Genomic DNA, 26,105 nt, shown 5'->3' on the forward strand with positions numbered 1-26,105 from the left:
TGTGTGTGTGTGTCCTCAGAGCAAGAACTCGTGAGTTGGAAGAACTGAGAGGCCTATGGCGTGGGTGTTGTCCTTGGCTGACAAGATAGGACCCTTTTGTCCATTGTTATTGGATAGGAACAGAACTTATAACCAGCTCCTGACCTAAATAGATCTTAGCACAACATTTTACTCAACATATCATATTCCATATTCACTATAACAAATATATTTACTACGACATTAGCAAGAACCGCCACATCCTCAGCCGGCTAATCCAGTGTGTGAAGTTTTGCGGAGTGTTTGAGTTAGCTTTGCGAGGCAAAGATGAAACTGAGGGCTCCACCAACCCTGGTAAGCCAACACTTTTGAGATCAGTCAATAAATGCTTCTGGTATTGACTTATATGCTGCCCCTGTCTTCATGTTGTTGCTGGACATATCTTTTTTTAAATGTGTGTAGGTCACCTAAATCATCAGAAAAATTGCCCCCCCTGAGAATTTTTTCAGGAGCCGCCACTGGGTCTGATGAAACCAAGATTGAACTCTTTAGCCTGAATGCCAAGCGTCACGTCTGGAGGAAACCTGGCACCATCCCTACAGTGAAGCTTGGTGGTGGCAGCATAATGCTGTGGGGATGTTTTTCAGCGGCAGGGACTGGGAGACTAGTCAGGATCAAGGGAAAGATGAACGGAGCAAAGTACAGAGAGATCCTTGTTGAAAATCTGCTCCAGTGCGCTCAGGACCTCAGACTAGGGCGAAGGTTTACCTTCCAACCGGACAACGATTCTAAGCACACAGGCAAAACAACTCAGGAGTGGCTTCGTGACAAGTCTCTGAATGTCCTTGAGTGGCCCAGCCAGAGCCCGGACTTGAACCCGACTGAACAGAGACTTGAAAATAGCTGTACCAGATCTGTGCCTCGACACAATCCTGTGTCGGAGCTCTACGGACAATTCCTTCGACCACATGGCTTGGTTTTTGCTCTGACATGCATTGTCAACTGTGGGACCTTATATAGACAGGTGTGTGCCTTTCCAAATCATGTCCACTCAATTGAATTTACCCCAGGTGGACTTCAATCAAGTTGTAGAAACATCTCAAGGATGATCAATGGAAACAGGATGCACCTGAGCTCAATTTCGAGTCTCATAGCAAAGGGTCTGAATACTTATGTAAATAAGATATGTTTTTTATTTGTAATACATTTGCAAAAATTTCTAAAAACATTTTTTCGCTTTGTTATTATGGAGTGTTTTAATCAATTTTTGTATAATGCTTTAACATAACAAAGTGGAAAAAGTCAAGTCCCGTGACACTTCTGAGGGTCATCGAGCAAAACCATCGTGTTCGTGAGAATCTCCCCTTTCCACAGTGGGGCGACATTAGTTTGTAGGTCAAACCGTTCAGACACTATAGAGGTTTTCGTGAGAAGACCAATTTTCGGGATATCTCATGGTCTGACAAACACCACTCTAGGTGTGCTACCTTTCATCGCAGATGCAGAAGTGCGACATAGGTGGATGCGGTGGATTGATATGCATCCAATGCAATAATATATCTCTAGCTTAAACTGACATATTTTGATGGGGATTTCTTTATGTTCCTTAGATTGACGCACCGGTCTGTCAATTGACTCAAGGGGGTTAATCTGAATCTAGAGGAAGGCGTTTGTCCTCAGGCCTGGAGAGAAGCCAAAGTCATTCCGCTACCCAAGAGTGGCCTTTACTGGTTCTAACAGCGTACCTATCAGTTTGTTGCCAGCTCTTAGCAAACTGTTGGAAAAAATTGTTTTTGACAAAATACAGTACAATGCTATTTCTCTGTAAACAAATTAACAGACTTTCAGCATGGTTATAGAGATGGGCACTCAACATGTACTGCACTGACACAAATGACTGATGATTGGTTGAAAGACATTTGTGGGAACTGTACTGTTAGATCTCAGTGCAGCCTTTGATATTATTGACCATAACCTGTTGCTGAAAAAACAAATGTTTTATGGCTTTTCAACTTCTGCCATATCGTGGATTCAGAGCTATCTAATAGAACAGAGGGTTTTCTTTAATGGAAGCCTCTCTAATGTCAAAATTGTAAGGTGTAGTGTACCACAGGGCAGCTCTCTAGGCCCTTTACTATTTCTTTTTTTTTTAAATGATTTTACCAATGACCTGCCACTGGCATTAAACAAAGCCTGTGTGTCCATGTATGCTGATGATTCAACCATATGCATGTCAACAACCACAGCTAATGAAGTCACTGAAATCCTTACAAAGGATCTGCAGTCAGTTTTGGAATGGGTGGCCAGTAATAAATCATTCCCTAAGCTCTAGACCTCAGCTGAATATGTAATTAATGGTGTGGCTGACGAATAAGTTGAGGAGACTAAATTACTTGGTGTTACCTTAATAGTAAACTGTCATGGTCAAAACATAGAGATTCAATGGTTGTAAAGATGGGGAGAGGTCTATCCATAATAAAGAGATTCTCTGCTTTTTTGACACCACACTCCAAAAAGCAAGTCCTGCAGGCTCTAGTTTTGTCTTATCTTGATTATTGTCCAGTCATGTGGTCAAGTGCTGCAAAGAAAGACCTAGTTAAGCTGCAGCTGGCCCAAAACAGAGTGGCACGTCTTGCTCTTCATTGTAATCAGAGGACTAACATAAATAATATGCATGCCAGTCTCTTTTTGCTAAGAGTTGTTGAGACTTACTGCATCACTTTTTATAAGAAACTTTAATGTGTTCAATTCCAAAATGTTTGCATAGTCAACTTACACATAGCTCTTTCACAGTCCCCAAATCCAGAACAAATTCAAGAAAGTGTACAGTATTATATAGAGACATTATTGCATGGAACTCCCTTCCATATCATATTGCTCAAATGAACAGCACACCTGGTTTCAAGAAACAGATAAAGCAACACTTCACGGCACAACGCCTATCCCCTATGATATGTAGGCTATGTGTGCCGTTTTTTTATTGATGTAGTTCTGTCCTTGAGCTGTTCTTGTCTATTAATGTTCTGTATTATGTCATGTTTCATGTTTTGTGTGGACCCCAGGAAGAGTAGCTGCTGCTTTCGCAACAGCTAATTGGGATCCTAATAAAATACAGAAATACCAAAACAGGGAGGAAGGAGGATGCTCGCCCAGTGAACAAGGAGGACGTGCCAGCAGGAACGAGCAACATCTTGGAGACTTTCCCTGTGTTGATGTGTGGTGAGCTACTTGCAACCCGAGTGGCTGCATTAGCTTCACTCAGGTCACACAGGGAGAAAGAAGGTACGCGCTCAGGGAGGAAGGAGCAGCCTTTTGGATTCTTCCTTGCCTGTGTTGATGTGTGGTGAGCTACTTGCACCCTTAGCGGCTGCATTGGCTTCACTCAGGTCACAGGGAGGAAGGAAGACGTGCGCCCAGGGAGGAAAAAGGACGTCAGCGCACGGAGGAAGCAGCAGCATCTTGGATCTTGGAGCCTTCCTTGCCTGTGTTGATTGTGCATTCTAATTATTTATTTAAAGTTGTTTTAAAGTATGCAAGTTACACATTTCAAGTTGCTTCTATGTGTCTTATCTTAGGCCAGGATTAATTATATTAAGTGCTGCTGTACTGAACTATGGACCATGAGCCTTTCAAAAGGGAATTTTTCCCTCTGAAAAACAACATTGGGGGAGGAAACAGCTCCTCCTGAGATTCAGGGGGAGACAGTTTGTGTGAGTGCACCAACGGACAAAGAAGAACAAGGATCCACCTCAGCCTTGTTGGAGAACATTCAGGAATATGGAAATACAGTTCTTGGAAATGCTGGCATGGTGGATATCATTGTAAAAGACTCTCCTACTTTGTTAGAAGGTGGTTCGCCCTATATTCTCTCAGCCCAATGTCCCATCGACCCCATGTTCCCTCGACCCTCATAACATGTCCTGCCACCACAATATTGGAACTTTATTGTCCAGATGTTACAACATAAATTCAATTTATGAACACCCCCCCATATGTGACCGACCGCCTTGATTCGGTCTTATGTAGCAACATTTGAAATTGTGTTTTTTACATTGGATAAAAGCAGAGACACAGAGCTAGAAAATGGTATATCATAGACTGCATTTAAGGAAACAATGGGAAAGTAATTCTGCTTTGAAAGTTTATAAAATTGTATTCTCACTTTTGAGAAAATGGCCTTTGGTGTTTTGGTACCTACTGAAGAGCTCTTCTTTGTCTACACCCATTCAGCATTGTTCACACCCTCTTAAGCTTTAGCCCCACCCATCTCGTTTCGCTCTCGGAGCGTTCAGAACGCACACTTGATGCTCTGGCCGATGAGTAGGGTTGATCCAAGCGTTCTGACCTCACAACGGCAGTCAAGCACCCAAGCTAACTGGCTAACATTGGCTAGCTTGCTAGCTACTTCCAGACACAACATTGAGATTATGGTTCATTGTTTACCTCTGGATAACATGAAAACAGCCTAACCAGCTCGCCTAGCAGAGCTGGTTAGGCTGTTTTTATGTTATCCAGAGCGTTGGGGCTGTAACTGTATGCTTTTTTGCTGACATTTACTGACACCGGCCATATTCAACGGGTGTTGTGCGTTCGTAAATTCATCAGTTATTCTGTGCTCTGGCATACTCAGACAGAAATGGTTACTAGCATAGTAGAGTCATTTGTTAAGACATGTAGCTAGCTAGCTAGGTAAACAATGAACCATAATCCCAACTCATGACGTTACTACCCTGCATGAATCTGCAGGTAGCTAACCATAAGGTTCAATGTTAGCTAGCTAACATTAGGCTATAACTAGCCAAGCAAATGGCTCTGAGATACAAATAATAAGATCATACACGTAATGTTAGCTAGCGAGCCAGCCAGCTAAAATTAGCTGGCTAGCTAAACAATGAAACATAATCCCAACTCTTGATGTACCCTGCATTAATCTGCAGGTAGCTAACCAACCAGGTTAAATGTTAGCTAGCTAACATTAGGCTATAATTAGCCAAGCAAATGGCTCTGAGATACGAATAATAAGATTATACACGTAACGTTAGTTAGCTAGTTAAACAATGAACCATAATTCCAACTCATGACTTTACTACCCTGCATGAATCTGCAGGTAGCTAACCAACCAGGGTCAATGTTAGCAAGCAAATGGCTCTGAGATACGAATAAGATCATACACGTAACGTTAGCTAGCTAGCGAGCCAGCCAGCTAACGTTAGCTAGCTAGCTAACAGTACACTAACTTGAAATGAAACCACTTTCTGTCAAAATTAGAAACGTGTAATATCTGAAAATGTAGCTAGCTAGACTATCGTACCCGTATACATTATGGATGGACGCATCTCCCTGTCATGGATGCCATGGTTGCCCTTAGTTTGAAGATGTAATCCGGAGACAGGTGTTTTCTCCATCTCTTTAGCTATCATACTCTAATTCCACTGATTTCAAAACTCAATCCTCCAGAAAGTGGAGAGCAACACTTATGCAACTCCAATACACAATACATGTTTTAAAAAGCTGCGTTAGACAGGATTACCAACACATACTGACCAGCTCAAATAGACAGAAGCGTGCTATATGGAAGACCAATCCGAACTCCTCTCTCGGCATGTCCAGCCCACACATTATCTCAGCCAATCATGGCTAGTGGGAAGGTTGCTGTCTTTTTCTGTGGCTTAACCAACTAGGCTCGTAATTTAACAATTGTATTCTTTTTTTACAGATGGCATACAAGTTTGTTATTAAGGCACATGAACGCTCACATGTTCCAGAAGGCATTTCTGCCAAAAAACGCATTTTGATTTTTAAAAGAACGCTTACGTTCAAATGGCTCTCCTGTGAAGTACTGACCCGCGACATAAGCCTAGTTTCCTGAAACCAGTCACATATGTTAATGTTGGTGCTGGAGATTATGAATATGAAGTAGAACAATTTGGGAATTTCCCTTTAAGGGTCCAACGGATTGGTTTATTTTGTTTTGTTGCTTTTTGTGCTATTGCTCTGTATGTGTGCTACGTGTTGCTTGTCATATGTTGCTCTGCATGTGCTCACTGCTCATTGTTTGTCTGTATTGTTATTGTAATTGTTTTTAATAACCTGCCCAGGGACTGCGGTTGAAAATTTGCCGGCTGGCTAAAACCGGCACTTTTACTGAAACGTTGATTAATGTGCACTGTCCCTGTAAAAAATTAACTCAAACTCAATACTAATGCAATCAAGACATCTTCAGTTTTTTATTTGGAAATGTGAAAACTGGGCAAGGGTAGTGAATAATTTCACAAAGCACAATAAAAAAGTTGATTATATTGCTTTGGTTTTTTATGGTAACAAACAAGATTAAAACCCCAAGCCTGTCTTTAAAAAATAACATTGACGTCTACATTTATATAAAGAGCACCCATATCGTATTGAAATTCAAACATAGTATGTGCAAGTTGGGCATTTCGACTTCCAATAAGTAAAAGTAACTATTTTAAGAGCAAATTAATTGTGCCTTTGACCTTTGGTGTGAATTACAGTACAATTCAGACCCTGAGAGGAATGAGTACAGAAATTGATACTGTAGAAAGACAATGGTTTTGATTCCTTACAGTCTATATGAGGTGGCTATATCCACTGCAGTTATTTTTTATTGAGAACCACACACACACACACACACCAATGGTGCACACATTGCTGTGACTGAGGAGTAAAGGTCTTCCTTCTAGATGGTTTTCTTCAGTCTGGGTAGAGTGAGTTCATACCTGTTGGAGAATATAATGGGGAAATTTCAGATCAGGAAGGTCCATATTTAGAGTTAGTGTGATTGACATACACTGAGTATACAAAACATTAAGATTGCCTGGTCTTTCCATGACATAGACTGACCAGGTGAATCAAGGTGAAAGCTATGATCCCTTATTGGCCTCCCGAGTGGCGCAGTGGTCTAAGGTCTAAGGCTGTGCCACTAGAGATCCTGGTTCGAATCCAGGCTCTGCTGTAGCCGGCCGCAACCGGGAGACCAATGGGGCGGCGCACAATTGGCCCAGGGTAGGGGAGGGAATGGCCGGCAGGGAGGTAGCTCAGTTGGTAGAGCATGGCGTTTGCAACGCCAGGGTTGTGGGTTCAATTCCCACGGGGGGCCAGTATTAAAAAATAAAGTAATTAAAACTAAAATCAAAAAGAATAATGTATGCACTAACTGTAAGTCGCTCTGGATAAGAGCGTCTGCTAAATGACGTAAATGTAAATGTTATTGATGTCACTTGTTAAATCCACTTCAATCAGTGTAGATGAAGGGTAGGAGACAGGTTAAATAAGTATTTTTAAGCCTTGAGACATGGATTGTGTATGTGTGCCATTCAGAGGGTGAATGGGCAAGACAAAATATTTAAGTGCCATCTTAGTAGATGCTAGGTGTACCGGTTTGTGTCAAGAACTGCACCGCTGCTGGGTTTTTCATGCTCAACAGTTTACTGTGTGTATCAATAATGGCCCACCACCCAAAGGACCTCCAGCCAACTTGACACAACTGTGGGAAGCATTGCAGTCAACATGGGCCAGAATCCCTGGGGAACGCTTTCAACACATTGTAGAGTCCATGCTGCGACGAATTGAGGCTGTTCAAATGTTTGGTATACTCAGCGTATGTCTAGCATATTGTCGCATATTGTTTTTAAAAATAAATTTATTGAATGCACTAACTCCCCTCAATGTACTCTAGGACCAATAACATTTATTAAAAATAGCTTCTGAAGGGAAAATATGGAGAGAAAAAAATCATTTCCTGGAAAGTTTCTGTTTTGGAGATCAGAGGTTTTCATCAGACAGCGATGATATTTATTCTCTGTAAATGATTAACATATTTGTTTTCATATCTGTTGATAGTGATTGACACCAGAGCTAGTTACTGAAGGTTCAAGTGCAGGGACCGAGGACACACTAATGAGAAAGAGAGAAAGAGAGATCCCAGAGAGAATGAGGCAGGTAGCTTAGTAGAACTAGAATGAGTATGTATAGTATTACATCATTGTAAAATATGACTCCCATATGCAAAATGTATCTCTGCACATTGATTGTCAATGTTTCGGTTAGTAACCATCAAGATAAGAAAGTCAACAGAAATGTTGACAAACATCAGCAAAGAATGTGTATAGGTCCTGTGGGCATGAGTAATCTTTTATGAACTGAACTGTTATGGGGCTGTTATTCCCAGAACCACAAGCAAGAGACTGGGTGGTAATGTGCATGTTAATGTTCACATTTACCGACTATGTTCTGCATTCTTTAGCCAGCATATTTCATTATCTTTTTTTGTACGTTCATTTTATTTTATTTCTTAACGATACAAAACATCCACATACAAACAACATCCAGACGCACACAAACATCCACAACATCAACCCTGCCCAGACCCACCTATCATCACTCTCCGCCACATGGCCTCAAACTGCACAATTTTGTTTCTCTCCGTCGCATTTGACCTTTCCATTGTGTTAACGATAGAGGATTGGTTGATTTCCAGTTTAAGTATACTTTTTTACAAAATGATTGATGAGAAAAGTATCATCCAACCCATCGGGTATCTTAATGTACCCTGATATGCCATGTCTTGAAATATACAGACAGACAGATTAAAAGTACATTTACATTGTAATCCTTCTGACAGCCAAATTTCTAACTCCAAACATAACTTTTGGACTTCATAGCGTTCCCAGAAGGCATTTTCTACGCCGCACACACATTCATTTATTCACAGTTTTAGAAAAAGTATTACATTGCCATGAATGTTGGACCACCTGTTCCTCTCCAAGATTTATTTTCTCCACTTTAATGCTGACCTATAAGGTTACTGGACATACAGTTGAAGTCGGAAGTTTACATACACTTAGGTTGGAGTCATTAAAACTCGTTTTTCAACCACTCCACCAAAGTCTTGTTAACAAACTATACTTTTGGCAAGTCTGTTAGGACATCAACTTTGTGCATGACACAAGTAATTTTTCCAACAATTGTTTACAGACAGATTACTTCTCTTATAATTCACTGTATCACAATTACAGTGGGTCAGAAGTTTACATACACTAAGTTGACTATGCCTTTAAACAGCTTGAAAAATTCCAGAAAATGATGTAATGGCTTTAGAAGCTTCTGATAGGCTAATTGACATCACTTGAGTCAATTGGAGGTGTGCCTGTGGATATATTTCAAGGCCTAAATTCAAACTCAGTGCCTCTTTGCTTGACATCATGGGAAAATCAAAAGAAATCAGCCAAGATCTCATAAAAAATAAAATAAAAAATGTAGACCTCCACAAGTCTGGTTCATCCTTGGGAGCAATTTCAAAACGCCTGAAGGTACCACGTTCATCTGTACAAACAATAGTACGCAAGTATAAACACCATGGGACCACGCAGCCGTCATACTGCTCCAGAAGGAGACGCGTTCTGTCTCCTAGAGATGAATGTACTTTGGTGTGAAAAGTGCAAATCAATCCCAGAACAACAGCAAAGGACCTTGTGAAGATGCTGGAGAAAACAGGTACAAAAGTATCTATATCCACAGTAAAACGAGTTCTATATCGACATAACCTGAAACGCCGCTCAGCAAGCTAGAAGCCACTGCTCCAAAACCGCCATAAAAAAGCCAGACTATGGTTTGCAACTGCACATGGGTACAAAGATCTTACTTGTCCTCTGGTCTGATGAAACAAAAATAGAACTGTTTGAACATAATGCCGAAGAACACCATCCCAACCGTGAAGAACGGGGTGGCAGCATCATGCTGTGTGGGTGCTTTGCTGCAGGAGGGACTGGTGCACTTCACAAAATAGATTGAATCATGAGGAAGGAAAATTATGTGGATATATTGAATCTCAAGACATCAGTCAGGAAGTTAAAGCTTGGTCGCAAATGGGTCTTCCAAATGGACAATGACCCCAAGCATACTTCCAAAGTTGTGGCAAAATGGCTTAAGGACAACAAAGTCAAGGTATTGGAGTGGCCATCACAAAGCCCTGACCTCAATCCTATAGAAAATGTGTGGGCAGAACTGAAAAAGCGTGTGCGAGCAAGGAGGCCTGCAAACCTGACTCAGTTACACCAGCTCTGTCAGGAGGAATGGGCCAAAATTCACCCAACTTATTGTGGGAAACTTGTGGAAGGCTACCCGAGACTTTTGACCCAAGTTAAACAATTTAAAGGCAATGCTACCAAATACTAATTGAGTGTATGTAAACTTCTGACCCACTGGGAATGTGATGAAATAAATCAAAGCTTAAATAAATCACTCTACTATTATTCTGACATTTCACATTCTTAAAATAAAGTGGTGATCCTAACTGACCTAAGACAGGGAGTTTTTACTAGGATTAAAAGTCAGGAATTGTGAAAAACTGAGTTTAAATGTATTTGGCTAAGGTGTATATGTAAACTTCCGACTTCAACTGTACCTCAAGTCTCCAGGTGCTACCCTTTGACTCCTTTAGAAGAGAAGAAGCACTCAATTGCAGAGCTAAGGCACCAGTCCCTTTATAGCACAGAAAATGCTGACTACACCATTAGATTAATAGAGAAGGAGGAAATGGAGACCACTCCAATTATAGAAAAGAAGAGGATGAAGTGCCCTGCTTACCATTCTGTGAAGCCTTTTACCAGGTCCATCTGAGAAAGATCTATTAGTACCTGTGGACAAAATTAACAGCAGATCTGTTAATAAGCTCAACAATATTTGTCTAGATTTATAAAACACAAGATATCACAATTTTAAAACACGCTATATGCATAAGGGGCTTTCCTTGAAGGCACTTTAACTGGGAAACCGAATTATCATTGTACTCAAATTACATACATGAGCCGACTTCTTGACATTCAGGAAAGCACGTAATCCCACTTTTCTCAATTATCATCATACATGTATATAAAATGGAAAAACGTTCCTAAGGTAGGTAATGATGATGATGGTGTTGGCTGTCACCTCTGCTTTTGCTAGGCAGGACAAACATATTTTCACGATTTAACTTATACGTCATCCAAATCAATACATTATAGCACGTTTTTGGCTCATTCAGTAGTTTTTACCTGAATAAGAAGAATCCTGTTGGAAAATAATGTTAACAGTACCATTTATATTCCTAAAACATAAGTTGAATATGATACTGTTGCTGCTTCCTGTTGTCATTATTTTTTTAAAAAAATTTATAGCCGAGTGTCAAACACTGGTTTTAAATGTCCAAATGCATAATCAATATGCTGAAGACCAAGACATACAAATTGCTCCCTACACACACACATGGCACTTGTGTTCAGATAAATTGTATTTTGCTAAACCAGTACCTTTTAAAACTGCTCGCACGCCAATATTTACCAGGCGGTCACTCTAGACTGGAAATGATTAGCTTGTTCTACTGTAAACGATAGTGCGCGCAAATTAATCACGCACATCGATATTTGTATTGAATTCAATGGAACTGGAACCAGGTGACAATAATAAAAAATTGTACTCTTCCTACAAAAACACATGGATTTGAGGGTCAAATTATCACTCAAATGAAAGCCAACCCCTGTCGCTATTTTGAAATCCATGTGAGAATATGATTCGCCAAAGTAGTAGAAAGTCTTATAATAGGAAATACAACACTTTTCCTTCTGTAAGACTTTTTCTACTTAATTAACTTTGCCGAATTATATTCTCACATCGACTTCTAAATAGAGTGGTGAGGAGGAGGAGCTCCATGGACCCTTTGTATCCAGAACTAATTTAGCCATTCACTGTAACCATTGGCACTCTGTAGAGTTGCTATTTTCTTGAGTTTTCTCGTGTCAATTAACTTGTGACATTGGATTAGTCATTATACTAATTAAGTCAAATTGAATCAACAAATATGATAGTCAGTTTAAAAAGGTTAAGGGTACTAGACTGTGTACACATCTGGCTGTGTTGGCAAAATCACTATATATCCGATCGAGCCAAGCGGAGAGAGGCTGCCCGTTGTCACTGTTCGAAGACCAGTCAGAAACGTCCAGCTGACCCTATGCCAATGATGCCGGTAGAGCTCAAAACTGAACTTGGATCAGCGTTAAGTAGCAATAGTATCCTTCGCCATCCTTGCCTTACTACACCACAGATAGCTCAAACCAGTCATGATTATGCAACAAAACAATACATAATTTTGATGTTGAGGGGGCAGTATTTATGAAGTTGGGCAATGAGGATGAAAACTAGCATAGTTCAGCTAGCCAGCTAGATTAGCCAGGGAAAACAAGCTCAGGACAGGATATTGCTGGACGCACATGCGCACTAGGGTAATTCAGGACACAGATTGTCGTTTTTATGCCCTGATATCAGGAGCTGGCAGCGAAAAGTTTGATTAGACAATTCAGAGACTGAAACGAATACATCAGATTACAAATATTTAAGGAGAGCAAATCGATATACAATCCCGAAATCAGCTGTAACTGTCAATAGTAAAACGAAGCATAAAACAATGTTTGAGTGAACCTGAATCCTGAAAATGTATGGTGAATTCGCTTCTGGACACAGTAGACTCCTCCTCCTCACCACTCTATAGTGACAGGGGTTGGCTCTAATATGAGTGATAGTTTGATCCTCAAATCCATGTGTGGTATTGAGGCCAGAGACGTTGATATTTTGTCTTGCTACCGTGGTCTGGAAAATGACAGCAGAGTTTGAAGTTCTGCCACCGACAAGTGCATATAACACTGGTATTAAACCAAAGATAATGATCTGTTTTAAGCAATCGATTTTGTGTAATTGTGATGACTATAAACTTTTATACTATCATCATCAATCTGAGGTAAAAAGGATGTGTATTTCCTGTAAATAGTGTGTGGTGAAAATGTTAGTCTGTGTAATGTAGTAGTCCCCTGTAGCTCAGTTGGTAGTGCATGGCGCTTGCAACGCCAGGGTTGTGGGTTCGTTTCCCACGGGGGGCCAGTATGAAAATGTATGCACTCACTAACTGTAAGTTGCTCTGGATAAGAGCGTCTGCTAAATGACGTAAATGTAAAATGTAAATGTAGTAAAACATTCTGTCCAGCATAGGGGAATTAGCGTAATATTATATAATGACATGTCAAAATAATTCAATATTTCCATTTAGGATGATAGTGAATGAAGCACACTCACAATTACATATATTTATTACTACTTTAATTATGGAGAAAGTAAAAAAATGCTTCTAAACACAGACTAGACTAAACTCTAGACTAGAGCGTCCATCGTGACTGTGCATCAGCCTGAACCTTTGACGTCCCTACTATTGCTACCTACCATTCCAATTTCCTTCCTCTCCCGCGTGTGGAACATCCGGTTGTTTTTGACCGCCACGTCCAGCTTCCTGGTCCCCGCTTCCTCTAGGGACATGTCAAACTCAAACCTGGGAGATGTAGAAACAACATGTTTGTCAGAGACTCTTAATCAGAAGGATGCCCTGAATGCATTTCTTAAATTGACAGAGTTTAGATGGAATTGGACTTATGGACTAGCCTGGAATCCAAACTCATATGCTGTGTTTCACTAATGCTGTTTCACTATGCTCTGAGTATGAGCTTGGATTCCAGGCTACCTATGGACACTAAATAAAAACGAAAACGAATGCCCTCTGATGGTCAAAGGAGGTAAGGCCCTTACTTCTCATTGAAGACAGGAGTCACTGTCTTCCTCTTCACCTGTGTTCTCATGCGATGCTTCCAGGACTGGTCAGGGAGGAGGTAAAGGCGGACGTAAGCATCGGAGCCGTCCTTGCTGCAGGCGAACAGGTTCCTGTGGAGTAAAGAGCAAAGAGGGTAAGGCTTGGGTGAGGAGGACCTAGCAGAGTCTGGCTTATTATGAAGAAACCAAGTGAAGAGAAGGACGTAGGGCAGAGAACATGTTCTATTCTGAATGTCTGATCATCCTCAGGAGTGCCATTCCAAACAATGTTAAGAGTTATCAATTGTATTACAGAGTAAAGAACATAACACGTTTACACAATGGACTGGGTGCTAACAGTGATTTGGCAATACGTGTCCATATGACTGTACAGCATGTCAGTATGTTTGTATCCATCAAGATGTGAGATGAATGAATAAGTAAACTCTTCGATTGTGTGTGTGTGTGTGTGTGTGTGTGTGTGTGTGTGTGTGTGTGTGTGTGTGTGTGTGTGTGTGTGTATATGTGTGTAGGGCCATGTACAGACCTTTGGAATGGCAGGTGCTCAAAGTGAAAAAAAGTTTGTTTTGCTGCCAACATCTGCATTGTAGGCCTACTTAAAAACACTCAAATTGAATCCTTCCTGTCCCTGACCGTGAAAGACGACATACGATTAAAAAAGTACCCAGTGTGCCACTACTTATACTACCGCTAGGTGCCGGCAGCTTCTGCTTGTGCAGCAGCAGGAGGACGAGTGCAGTGGCGCAGTGGTCTAAGGCACTGCATAGCAGTGCTAACTGTGCCACTAGAGATCCTGGTTCGAATCCAGGCTCTGTCGCAGCCGGCCGCGACCGGGAGACTCATGGGCGGCGCACAATTGGCCCAGCGTTGTCCAGGGTAGGGGAGGGAATGGCCGGCAGGGATGTAGCTCAGTTGATAGAGCATGGCGTTTGCAACGCCAGGGTTGTGGGTTCGATTCCCACGGGGGGCCAGTATAAAAAAATATGTATTCACTAACTGTAAGTCGCTCTGGATAAGAGCGTCTGCTAAATGACTAAAATGTAAATGTAAGGGGGAGGGGGAATTTTCCAAGATTCAAACATTTGAAATTAGCTAGTTTGATGGGCAATTCATGACAGAACAGGAGAGAAGAGACTAAAATAAAAATGTATTAATAAAAAAATGCTACCAATCTAAAAGGGCACTTTCCTCATAGGAGGTCAGATGATCAGATGCTCAGACTCCCCTAGAGCCTAATCTGTGCACGTGCCTGTGTGTGTAATGTGATAAAGACAGCACATAGAGAGAGTGAGGATGTGTGGTGTGATAGCAGGTTTCCCTGGCCCAGTACCTGCAGGAGTTGACCAGGATGATGAGGCGGCTCCTCAGGGTGACATAACGCACTGTCAGCTGGATCTCCCCAAAGGTCCCCTGGTGGTTCATGATGTAGCTGGAGTCAGAGTGTTAAAGGGATATTACACATCAAAATAAAATTTTGTCAGGTGTTTTCAGACCTCAAAAGTAGTCTTATGTCAAGATCCCAGGCCATCTGTTTTGTAGCTACAGCAATATGCCACATTCTAAAATGAATGGAAAATATAAGCACCATGTAATTTCCAGTGCTCATCTTTTCCATTAATTTGGACTTCTTCTGTAAAAAAGTTAGGACCCAATAAGACTCAATACTACGTTTTTGAGTTACAGTGCCTTGCAAAAGTATTCACCCCCCTTGGCGTTTTTCCAATTTTGTTGCATTACAACCTGTAATTTAAATTGATATTTACTTGGATTTCATTTAAATGACATACACAAAATAGTCCAAATTGGTGAAGTGAAATGAAAATAATAACTTGTTTAAAAAAACTCTAAAAAATTAATAACGGAAAAGTGGTGCGTGCATATGTATTCACTCCCTTTGCTATGAAGCCCCCAAATAAGATCTGGTGCAACCAATTACCTTCAGAAGTCACATAATTAGTTAAATAAAGTCCACCTGTGTGCAATCTAAGTGTCACATGATCTGTCACATGATCTCAGTATATATACACCTGTTCTGAAAGGCCCCAGAGTCTGCAGCACCACTAAACAAGGGGCACCACCAAGCAAGCCGCACCATGAAGAACAAGGAGCTCTCCAAACAGGTCAGGGACAAAGTTGTGGAGAAGTACAGATCAGGGTTTGGTTATAAAAAAATATCAGAAACTTTGAACATCCCACGGAGCACGATTAAATCCATTATTAAAACATTGAAAGAATATGACACCACAACAAACCTGCCAAGATTGGGCCGCTCACCAAAACTCATGGACCAGGCAAGGACAGCATTAATCAGAGAGGCAACAAAGAGACCAAAGATAACCCTGAAGGAGCTGCAAAGCACCACAGCGGAGATTGGAGTATCTGTCCATAGATACACTTTAAGCCGTACACTCCACAGAACTGGGCTTTACTGAAGAGTGGCCAGAAAAGCCATTGCTTAAAGAAAAAAATAAGCAAACACGTTTGGTGTTCGCCAAAAGGCATGTGGGAGACTCCCCAAACATATGGAAGAAGGTACTCTAGTCAGATGAGACTAAATTCATCACCCCGAGAACACTATGTTTTTCATCGGCAGGAATTGGGAAACTGGTCAGAATTGAAGGAATGATGGATGGCCCTAAATACAGGGAGATTCTTGAGGGAAACCTGTTTCAGTCTTCCAGAGACTTGAGACTGGGATGGAGGTTCATCATCCAGCAGGACAATGACCCTAAGCATACTACTAAAGCAACACTAGACATTTAAATGTCTTGGAATGGCCTAGTCAAAGCCCAGACTTCAATCCAACTGAGAATTTGTGGTATGACTTAAAGATTGCTATACACCAGCGGAACCCATCCAACTTGAAGGAGCTGGAGCAGTTTTGCCTTGAAGAATGGGCAAAGATCCCAGTGGCTAGATGTGCCAAGCTTATTGAGACATACCCCAAGAGACTTGCAGCTGTAGTTGCTGCAAAAGGTGGCTCTACAAAGTATTGACTTTGTAGAGCCACCAATATGTTTTATTGCTTCACAATAAAACATATTTTGCATCTTCAAAGTGGTGGGCATGTTATGTAAATCAAATGGTACAAACCCCCAAAAAATCCATTTTAATTCCAGGTTGTAAGGCAACAAAATAGGAAAAATGCCAAGGTGGGTGAATACTTTCGCAAGCCACTGTAATCTACACCAGAATCGAACAAGCACAGATGAGGTGTGACTCTAAAATGCCAAAGCTTTATTTTTAGTGTACAAAGTCAGGAGTCATCACCTAGCTGGTAAATTTCGTAAGAAATAAGAAGTCACAGCACTGACTATAAAGACAATATACAGTCGTGGTCAAAAGTTTTGAGAATGACACAAATACTAATTTTCACAAAGTCTGCTGCCTCAGTTTTGATGATGGCAATTTGCATATACTCCAGAATGTCATGAAGAGTGATCAGATGAATTGCAATTAATTGCAAAGTCCCTCTTTACCATGAAAATGAACTTAATCCCCCAAAAACATTTCCACTGCATTTCAGCCCTGCCACAAAAGAACCAGCTGCCATCATGTCAGTGATTCTCTCGTTAACACAGGTGAGAGTGTTGACGAGGACAAGGCTGGAGATCACTCTGTCATGCTGATTGAGTTAGAATAACAGACTGGAAGCTTTAAAAAGGAGGGTGGTGCTTGAAATCATTGTTCTTCCTCTGTTAACCATGGTTACCTGCAAGGAAACATGTGCCGTCATCATTGCTTTGCACAAAAAGGGCTTCACAGGTAAGGATATTTCTGCTAGTAAGATTGCACCTAAATCAACCATTTATCGGGTCATCAATAACTTCGAGGAGAGAGGTTCAATTGTTGTGAAGAAGGTGTCAGGGCGCCCAAGAAAGTCCAGCAAGAGCAAGGACTGTCTCCTAAAGTTGATTCAGCTGCGGTATCGGGGCACCACCAGTGCAGAGCTTGCTCAGGAATGGCAGCAGGCAGGTGTGAGTGCATCTGCACGCACAGTGAGGCAAATACTTTTGGAGGATGGCCTGGTATCAAGAAGGGCAGCAAAGAAGCCACTTCTCTCCAGGAAAAAACATCAGGGACAGACTGATATTCTGCAAAAGGTACAGGGATTGGACTGCTGAGGACTGGGGTAAAGTCATTTTCTCTGATGAAACCCCTTTCCGATTGTTCGGGGCATCCGGAAAACACCTTGTCTGGAGAAGACAAGGTGAGCGCTACCATCAGTCCTGTGCCATGTCAACAGTAAAGCATCCTGAGACCATTCATGTGTGGGGCTGCTTCTCAGCCAAGGGAGTGGGCTCACTCACATTTTTGCCAAAGAACACAGCCATGAATAAAGAATGGTACCAACACATCCTCCGAGAGCAACTTCTCCCAACCATCCAAGAACAGGCAAAAGTGATAACTAAGTGGCTCGGGGAACAAAACATCAACATTTTGGGTCCATGGCCAGGAAACTCCCCAGACCTTAATCCCATTGAAAACGTTTGGTCGATCCTTAATATGCGGGTGGACAAACAAAAACCCACAAATTCTGACAAACTCCAAGCATTGATTATGCAAGAATGGGCTGCCATCATTCAGGATGTGGCCCAGAAGTGAATTGACAGCAGGCCAGGGCGGATTGCAGAGGTCTTGAAAAAGAAGGGTCAACACTACAAATATTGACTCTTTGCATAAACTTAATGTAATTGTCAATAAAAGCCTTTGACACTTATGGAATGCGTGTAATTATACTTCAGTATACCATAGTAACATCTGACAGAAATATCTCATAACACTGAAGCAGCGAACTTTGTGAAGACCAATACTTGTGTCATTCTCAAATCTTTTGACCACGACTGTACACAAATAGGACTTCATGTTTGAATTTCGAGCCATTTATTGCAATATTATACGTAACTACCAACCAATGACCTCAACTGTGGTGAATTCATTAGTGCACACCATAGCAAAACATTTTGCAACGATAACCAATACTTTTTAATTGGAAATGTTCAGGTTAGTCCCTTTCCGTTTCGGCCCATTTGGTTCTGTTTGGTTCCTATGGAACTGTTGATAGTAAGTTAGTGACTCACTCAGGATAGGGGGCTCCTTCCGTCAGGTCAAAACGGGATGAGGCAATGGAGTTCTCCGACAGGAGGCTGTGGGAGTCAAAGCGCCGCATGTGTGCTGGGGTGGAAGGGGCTGTCCTCCGGCCGTCAGCGGCCAGGAAAGACCCGTGGCGGTCACGCACGTAATCTCCATGGAACCCATTGGTGGAACTGTCCAGAGCTGCAGCAGTAGGGGTGGCGTAAGAGGAGGGGGACGGGGAGGGAGTAGGAGCGGGGGTGGGTGGGTTTTGTAAGGGCTGGGGCTGGGGATGAGGTGGAGGATTGAGACTGATCTTTGGTTCTGGTTTTGTAAGGGTCAGGATCTGTGTTTGAATAGAGGGTAGGGACAATGTCAAGGACACAAAAATGCAGACACAGTAAAAATATGGCCATTCACCACTTACAGCTAGCTGGTGTACAGCTGACAATAGCCCTATGTCACATTAGCATTTCTCACATCAACCACTTAAAGCTGAAATCCGCATAAGGTGAAACAGCACCACTGTTCACCGCAGCACATTATTTGTAAAAAATGTTTTATTGATGAAACAGAAGAGAGGAGCATCCAGCATAGTAGTAAAAAATTTATAAATGCAGTACATACTCGGCTTTTCTAGCGCGCATGCAATGATGTCCCACATTTTTTTTAACAGTGCTCATTTTTTGAAGTAACTTCTTTGTTGTAATATCACAAACGGACGTGGCAGTTTCACCAAGTACAGATTCCATCTTTAAGAGCACACAAAAATGACTCAAACCCTGTTTGCCATGTCAAATCTAGCCCAATACTTATAACTCGAACCAAAGAAAAAAAAAGTCAACCTGCAAGAGAAAAAGTAACTGTTCTAGCTCAAACAAGTCCAAACAGTAATTGTAGACCACAACATCTAGAATAAATTGATCATCCTCCCACCTGATGCCCAACCCAACTTGACACAAATCAAAGACACTGGTCTGAGAACAGCTTTCCATACAGCACATCCAACCATTCCATGTGAGACTATACGGCACCAATCCAGTCTAAGCCTGCAACACTGATCCAGTGTCACCTCACATCCCCTTTCGCCCCATTTACCCAACCCCTGAAGCAAAACACTGATCTGTGAGCAGTTCTCCCTCACCCTGAGAGTGACCTTCATCTTGATCTGGCTGTTGGCCCCGGAGCGCTCTAGCAGGAAGCGCTGGTCCAGGGTCATATCTGACGTGTTGAGGAGCCGGCTGAGGGGCACATTGAGCGTGCCTAGTAACGTCTTCTTATCGCACTCCTTGACCTGCATAGATATATAATTATACTTTTGTCATTGGCACTCTCACACACAGAAACAGAGGATCAAATCGAGCATATTATTATTATTACCTTAGTAGCCTACATGTGATAGTGTGGCATGGAAAAATATCAAACATTTAGTATGGATCTAAACATTTGACTCATCCAGAATTATTTTAGTTTTTAAAAACAATCCATCATTGATTACAATGGTAATTGTGTTCTTTATTTCTGTTTCTACAGTGCCTTCAGAAAGTATTCACACCCCTTGACTTTTCCCACATTTTTGGTGTGTTAAATTGAGATTTGTCGTCACTGGCCTATACACAATACCCCATAATGTCAAAGTGGAATTGTTTTTCGAAATGTTTGAGTTTGAGTCAATAGGTATTCAACCCCTTTGTTACAGCAAGCCTAAATAAGTTCAGGAGTAAAGATTTGCTTAACAATCACATAATAAGTTGTATGGACTCACTCTGTGTGCAATAATCGTGCTTAACATGATTTTTTTTAAATTACTACCTCATCTCTTTACCCGACACATACAATTATCTGTAAGGTCCCTCAGTCCAGCAGTGAATTTCAAACACAGATTCAACCACAAAGACCAGGGATGTTTTCCAATGCCACGCAAAAAAGGGCACCTATTGGTAGATGGGAAAAAAAAAAAAGACATTGAATATCCTTTTGAGCATGGTGAAGTTATTACGCTTTGGATGGTGTATCAATACATCCAGTCACTACAAAGATACAGGCGTCCTTCCTAACTGAGTTGCCGTAGAGGAAAGAAACCACTCAAAGATTTCAACATGAGGCCAATAGTGACTTTAAAACAGTTACAGAGTTAAATGTGTCGTCATTACCAGCTGTTGTCTTAGCTCTCTGAAATTACACCTGTGATTGCTTTATGCCTCTCTCCCATGTCAATATGTTTAGCTTATTGTTGTTTCGGTTATTTGTAATTGTACTATTTCACTGTAGATCCCCCAGCCCAGCTAAACCTGCCTTAGATAGCTCCTTTGTCCCACCCCCCATACACGCGGAGACCGACTCAATTGGTGCCTCCAGTGATGCTATCTCTTTCATTGTTACCCAACGCTTAGGTTTACCTCCACTTTACTCATATCCTTCCATATCCTTGTCTGTACATAATGCCCTGAATCTTTTCTACAACGCCCGGAAATCTGCCCCCTTTATTCTATGTACCCCACGCACTAAAAGACCAGTTCTTAAAGCCTTTAGCCATATCCTTATTCTAGTCCTCCTCTGTTCCTCTGGTGAAGTAGAGGTTAACCCAGGCCCTACAGCCCCCAGTATCACTCCTACTCCCCAGGCGCTATCATTTGTTGACTTCTGTAATTGCAAAAGCTTTGGTTTCTCGCATGTTAATATCAGAAGTCTACTTCCTAAGTTTGAGTTATTCACTGCGTTAGCACACTTCACCAACCTTGATGTTCTAGCAGTGTCTGAATCCTGGTTTAGGAAGGCCACCAAAAATTGTGAAATTTCCATCCCCAACTATAACATTTTCCGTCTAGATAGAACTGCCAAAGGGGGTGGAGTTGCAATCTACTGTAGAGAGAGCCTGCAGAGCTCTATCATACTATCCAGGTCTGTGCCCAAACAGTTTGAGCTTCTACTTCTAAAAATCCACCTTTCCAGAAATAAGTCTCTCACTGTTGCCGCTTGTTACAGACCCCCTCAGCCCCCCAGCTGTGCCCTGGACACCATTTGTGAATTGATTGCCCCCATTTATCCTCAGAGTTCGTACTGCCTGGTGACCTAAATTGGGATATGCTTAACACCCGGCCATCCTACAATCCAAACTAGATGCCCTCAATCTCACACAAATTATCAACGAACCTACCAGGTACAACCCTAAATCCGTAAACATGGGTACCCTCATAGATATCATCCTGACTAACTTACCCTCTAAATACACCTCCGCTGTCTTCAACCAGGATCTCAGCGATCACTGCCTTATTGCCTGCGTCCGTAACGGGTCTGCGGTCAAACGACCACCCCTCATCACTGTCAAACGCTCCCTAAAACACTTTAGCGAGCAGGCCTTCCTAATTGACCTGGCCCAGGTATCCTGGATGGATATAAATCTCATTCCGTCAGTAGAGGATGCCTGGTTGTTCTTTAAAAGTAATTTCCTCTCAATCTTAAATAAACATGCACCATTCAAAAAATACAGAACTAAGAACAGATACAGCCCCTGGTTCTCCTCAGACTTGACTGCCCTTGACCAGCACAAAAACATCCTGTGGCGTACTGCATTAGCATCAAATAGCCCCCACGATATGCAACTTTTCAGGGAAGTTAGGAACCAATACACACAAGCAGTCAGGAAAGCAAAGGCTAACTTTTTCAAACAGAAATTTGCATCCTGTAGCACTAACTCCAAAAAGTTTTGGGACACTGTAAAGTCCATGGAGAATAAGAGCACTTCCTCCTAGCTGCCCACTGCACTGAGGCTAGGAAACACTATCACCACCGATAAATCTACAATAATCGAGAATTTCAACAAGCATTTTGCTATGGCTGGCCATGCTTTCCACCTGGCTACCACTACCCCGGCCACCAACTCTGCACCCTCCGCTCCAACTTGCCCATGCTCCCCCGCTTCTCCTTCACACAAATTCAGACAGCTGATGTTCTGAAAGAGCTGCAAAATCTGGACCCCTACAAATCAGCTGGGCTAGACAATCTGGACCCTTTATTTCTAAAACTAGCCGCCCAAAATTGTCTCAACCCCTGTTACTAGCCTGTTCAACCTCTCTTTCGTAACGTCTGAGATCCCCAGAAATTGGGGGTCACACTCTAGATCCAAACTGTTACAGACCTATATCCATCCTGCCCTGCCTTTCGAAAGTATTTGAAAGCCAAGTTAACAAACAGATCACCGACCATTTCGAATCCCACCGTACCTTCTCCGCTATGCAATCCGGTTTCCGAGCTGGTCATGGGTGCACTTCAGCAACGCTCAAGGTCCTAAACAATATTATAACCGCGATCGATAATAGACAGTACTGTGCAGCCGTCTTCATCGACCTGGCCAAGGCTTTCGACTCTGTCAACCACCGCATTCTTATTGGCAGACTAAATAGCCTTGGTTTCTCAAATGACTACCTCGCCTGGTTCACCAACTACTTCTCAGATAGAGTTCAATGTGTCAAATCGGAGGGCCTGTTGCCTGGACCTATGGCAGTCTCTATGGGGGTGCCACAGGGTTCAATTCTTGGGCCGACTCTTTTCTCTGTGTATATCAATGATGTCGCTCTTGCTGCTGGTGACTCTCAGATCCACCTCTACGCAGACGACACCATTTTGTATACATCTGGCCCTTCATTGGACACTGTGTTAACAAACCTCCAAATGAGCTTCAATGCCATACAACACTCCTTCAGTAGCCTCCAACTGCTCTTAAACACTAGTAAAACTAAATGCATGCTCTTCAATCGAATGCTGCTGGCACCCGCCCACCCGACTAGAATCACTACTCTCGACGGGTCTGACCTAGAGTATGTGGATAACTACAAATACCTAGGTGTCTGGTTAGACTGTAAACTCTCCTTCCAGACTCACATTAAGAATCTCCAATCCAAAGTTAAATCTAGAATCGGCTTCCTATTTCGCAACAAAGCCTCCTTCACTCATGCTGCCAAACATGCCCTCATAAAACTGACTATCCTACCGATCCTTGACTTTGGCGATGTCATTTACAAAATAGCCTCCAACACTCTACTCAGCAAATTGGATGTAGTCTATCACAGTGCCATCCGTTTTGTCTCCAAAGCCCCATACACTACCCACCACTGTGACCTGTACGCTCTTGTTGGTTGGTCCTCACTACATGTTCGTCGTCAAACCCACTGGCTCCAGGCTATCTATAAATCACTGCTAGGCAAATCCCCGCCTTATCTTAGCTCATTGGTCACCATAGCAGCACCCACCCGTAGTCTGCGCTCCAGCAGGTATATCTCACTGGTCATCCCCAAAACCAACACCTCCTTTGGCCGCCATTCCTTCCAGTTCTCTGCTGCCATTGACTGGAACGATTTGCAAAAATCTCTGAAGCTGGAGACTCTTATCTCCCTCACTAACTTTAAGCATCAGTTGTCAGAGCACCTTACCGATCACTGCACCTTTACACAGCTCATCTGAAATTAGCCCACCCAACTACCTCATCCCCTTATTTTGCTCTTTTGCACCCCAGTATCTCTATTTGCACATAATCTCTTGCACATCTAGCATTCCAGTGTTAATACTAATTGTAATTATTTTGCATTATAGCCTATTTATTGCCTTACCTCCATAACTTGCTACATTTGCACACACTGTATATATATTTTCTGTTGTATTTTTTTGACTTTGTTTTTTTACCCCATATGTAACTCTGTGTTGTTGTTTTTATCGCACTGCTTTGCTTTATCTTGGCCAGGTCGCAGTTGTAAATGAGAACTTGTTCTCAACTGGCTTACCTGGTTAAATAAAGGTGAAATAAATAAATAAATTAAAAATAATGGCTGTTGTGATGTCACGAGAGGCTACACAGCTTTCAGCGGGATTGCTCAAGTAGTGCAAGGAGACCAGGTTCAACCAAAACAAGGATTTTATTAAAGGTCTTGGGAAACTAACGAAAGTATAACACAATACTGTTCTCTGGTGGCTCTTAAGGGTTAACAGTTCAGGGATGTCTCTTCCACATCCAAAATCATAACTCTCCCTCGCTCAAATAACTTTTCCCCAGTCTTACTGTCTTCCACGTTGCAGCTAGTGGCCAACCCAGCAAAACGTCCTTCCAAATGTCCCACACGTATTTCCACAGGTGCATATATCCAAAGGTGAGTATTTCCCAAAGGTAAGTATCTCCAAATCCTTATATTCCTCATGGAAGTGGACGTGCCGCACTCTTGTCCTCCAGAGAGCCCAGCTTGGAGACCGTGTCTCTTCCCTTCAACAAACCTTCAGCTCATCAGCTCCTGATTGGTTTCAGCTGCGCGGGAAGATTGGCCATAGAGGGTTGGAGTTCCCGACCATACCAGCAGATGGAGCCATAGCTGTCTGGGTTTGCAGCCATCTCAGGGGGATGTAACGTCCCTCCAGGACACAGCCTCTCGTGACATCACACATCCCCCTCCCTCGGGACCGACGTCCTCGTCGGGGTAAAGGCAGCGAAGAAGGCATCACGCCGGGAGAGGGCGTCCGCATTGCCGTGGTGCTTGCCAGCCCTCGGCTGTTTCCACTCCATCCGGTGAGTTGGTGCTGTGTTGTACAGTGCCGGTCTCTGGGGTCTCTCCTTGAGTTTCTTACTGAACGCATCAGCCTTGGTTTTAGCAGAGTTTAGCTTCTGTTGAGCAGCTTTCAGTTCCTTCTCTCTCTCTGCCTCCGCATTCTTCATCTTGTTCTCCAACACCTTGTACTTCTCCTCTGCCTTCTTCTGGACCTCCTTACTACTGCGCAGGGTCTCCTCACACTCCTCGATGGTCCTGCGCAGCATCTCCAGCTCCTCCTGTTGCTTAGGGAAGGAGCTCTGTTGGAGTTTAGCCTGGAGGATATCTAACTCTTCTGTCTTCATGTCTAACTGTTGCTTTAACAAACGATACCTCTCAGCGGTCCCCTTCAGACCAGACAGTTCTTTGTCCAGATTCTGTAGCTCCGTCTCTGTGTCGGTCTGGGCACCTGCCATCCCTATCAGAGCCCGGGCGGGAGTGAGTAATTCGGAGGATTGCACCGGAGCCTTCCCAGGATGAGTCTTGCCTCTCCGTTTCCGAGGTACTCGGGTTATCCTCTCCTGAGACTCTCTCCAGAGTGGGTAAAGGCTGGGCAGTCTCGTCCAATTAGGACAGGGACGGGGAGGGAATCAACCACCCCCGCCGTCGTGTGTATGGTTCCCCGTGTGCTGGTCATTGTAAGTTCAGTAATGGGGTATTCTCTGGTGTCCCCATGGACACAGGAAACTGGGAGGACTTTCCCCGGGGTCAGACACGTTGGGCCCACCAAATCCTTACGCACCAGGGTGGCCCGGCTACCAGAATCCAGTAAGGCCTCCACATCATGGTGATTCACAGTTACCGGGCAGGTGGGGGTCGATCTGGGCCGCCATCTACGAC

General features: G+C 42.7%; 1 protein-coding gene across 1 annotated transcript in view; it reads right to left on the bottom strand.

The window, feature by feature from the left end:
- Positions 1-6,178: 6,178 nt before the first annotated feature.
- The window catches only part of esyt3 (extended synaptotagmin-like protein 3), a 60,162-nt gene continuing 40,235 nt past the window's right edge, over positions 6,179-26,105 (bottom strand). The window contains exons 17-23 of the mRNA XM_041863424.2: positions 19,841-19,990; positions 18,705-19,042; positions 14,954-15,052; positions 13,603-13,734; positions 13,243-13,348; positions 10,585-10,634; positions 6,179-6,716 (exon numbers count right to left, since the gene is read on the bottom strand). Of these exons, the coding sequence (XP_041719358.2) occupies positions 6,677-6,716; positions 10,585-10,634; positions 13,243-13,348; positions 13,603-13,734; positions 14,954-15,052; positions 18,705-19,042; positions 19,841-19,990 (915 nt within the window). The 3' untranslated portion in view covers positions 6,179-6,676. The remainder of the gene's footprint in view (positions 6,717-10,584; positions 10,635-13,242; positions 13,349-13,602; positions 13,735-14,953; positions 15,053-18,704; positions 19,043-19,840; positions 19,991-26,105) is intronic.

Source organism: Coregonus clupeaformis, chromosome 40, assembly GCF_020615455.1.
Source record: "Coregonus clupeaformis isolate EN_2021a chromosome 40, ASM2061545v1, whole genome shotgun sequence".
In the NCBI taxonomy this organism is placed as follows: Eukaryota; Metazoa; Chordata; class Actinopteri; order Salmoniformes; family Salmonidae; genus Coregonus; species Coregonus clupeaformis.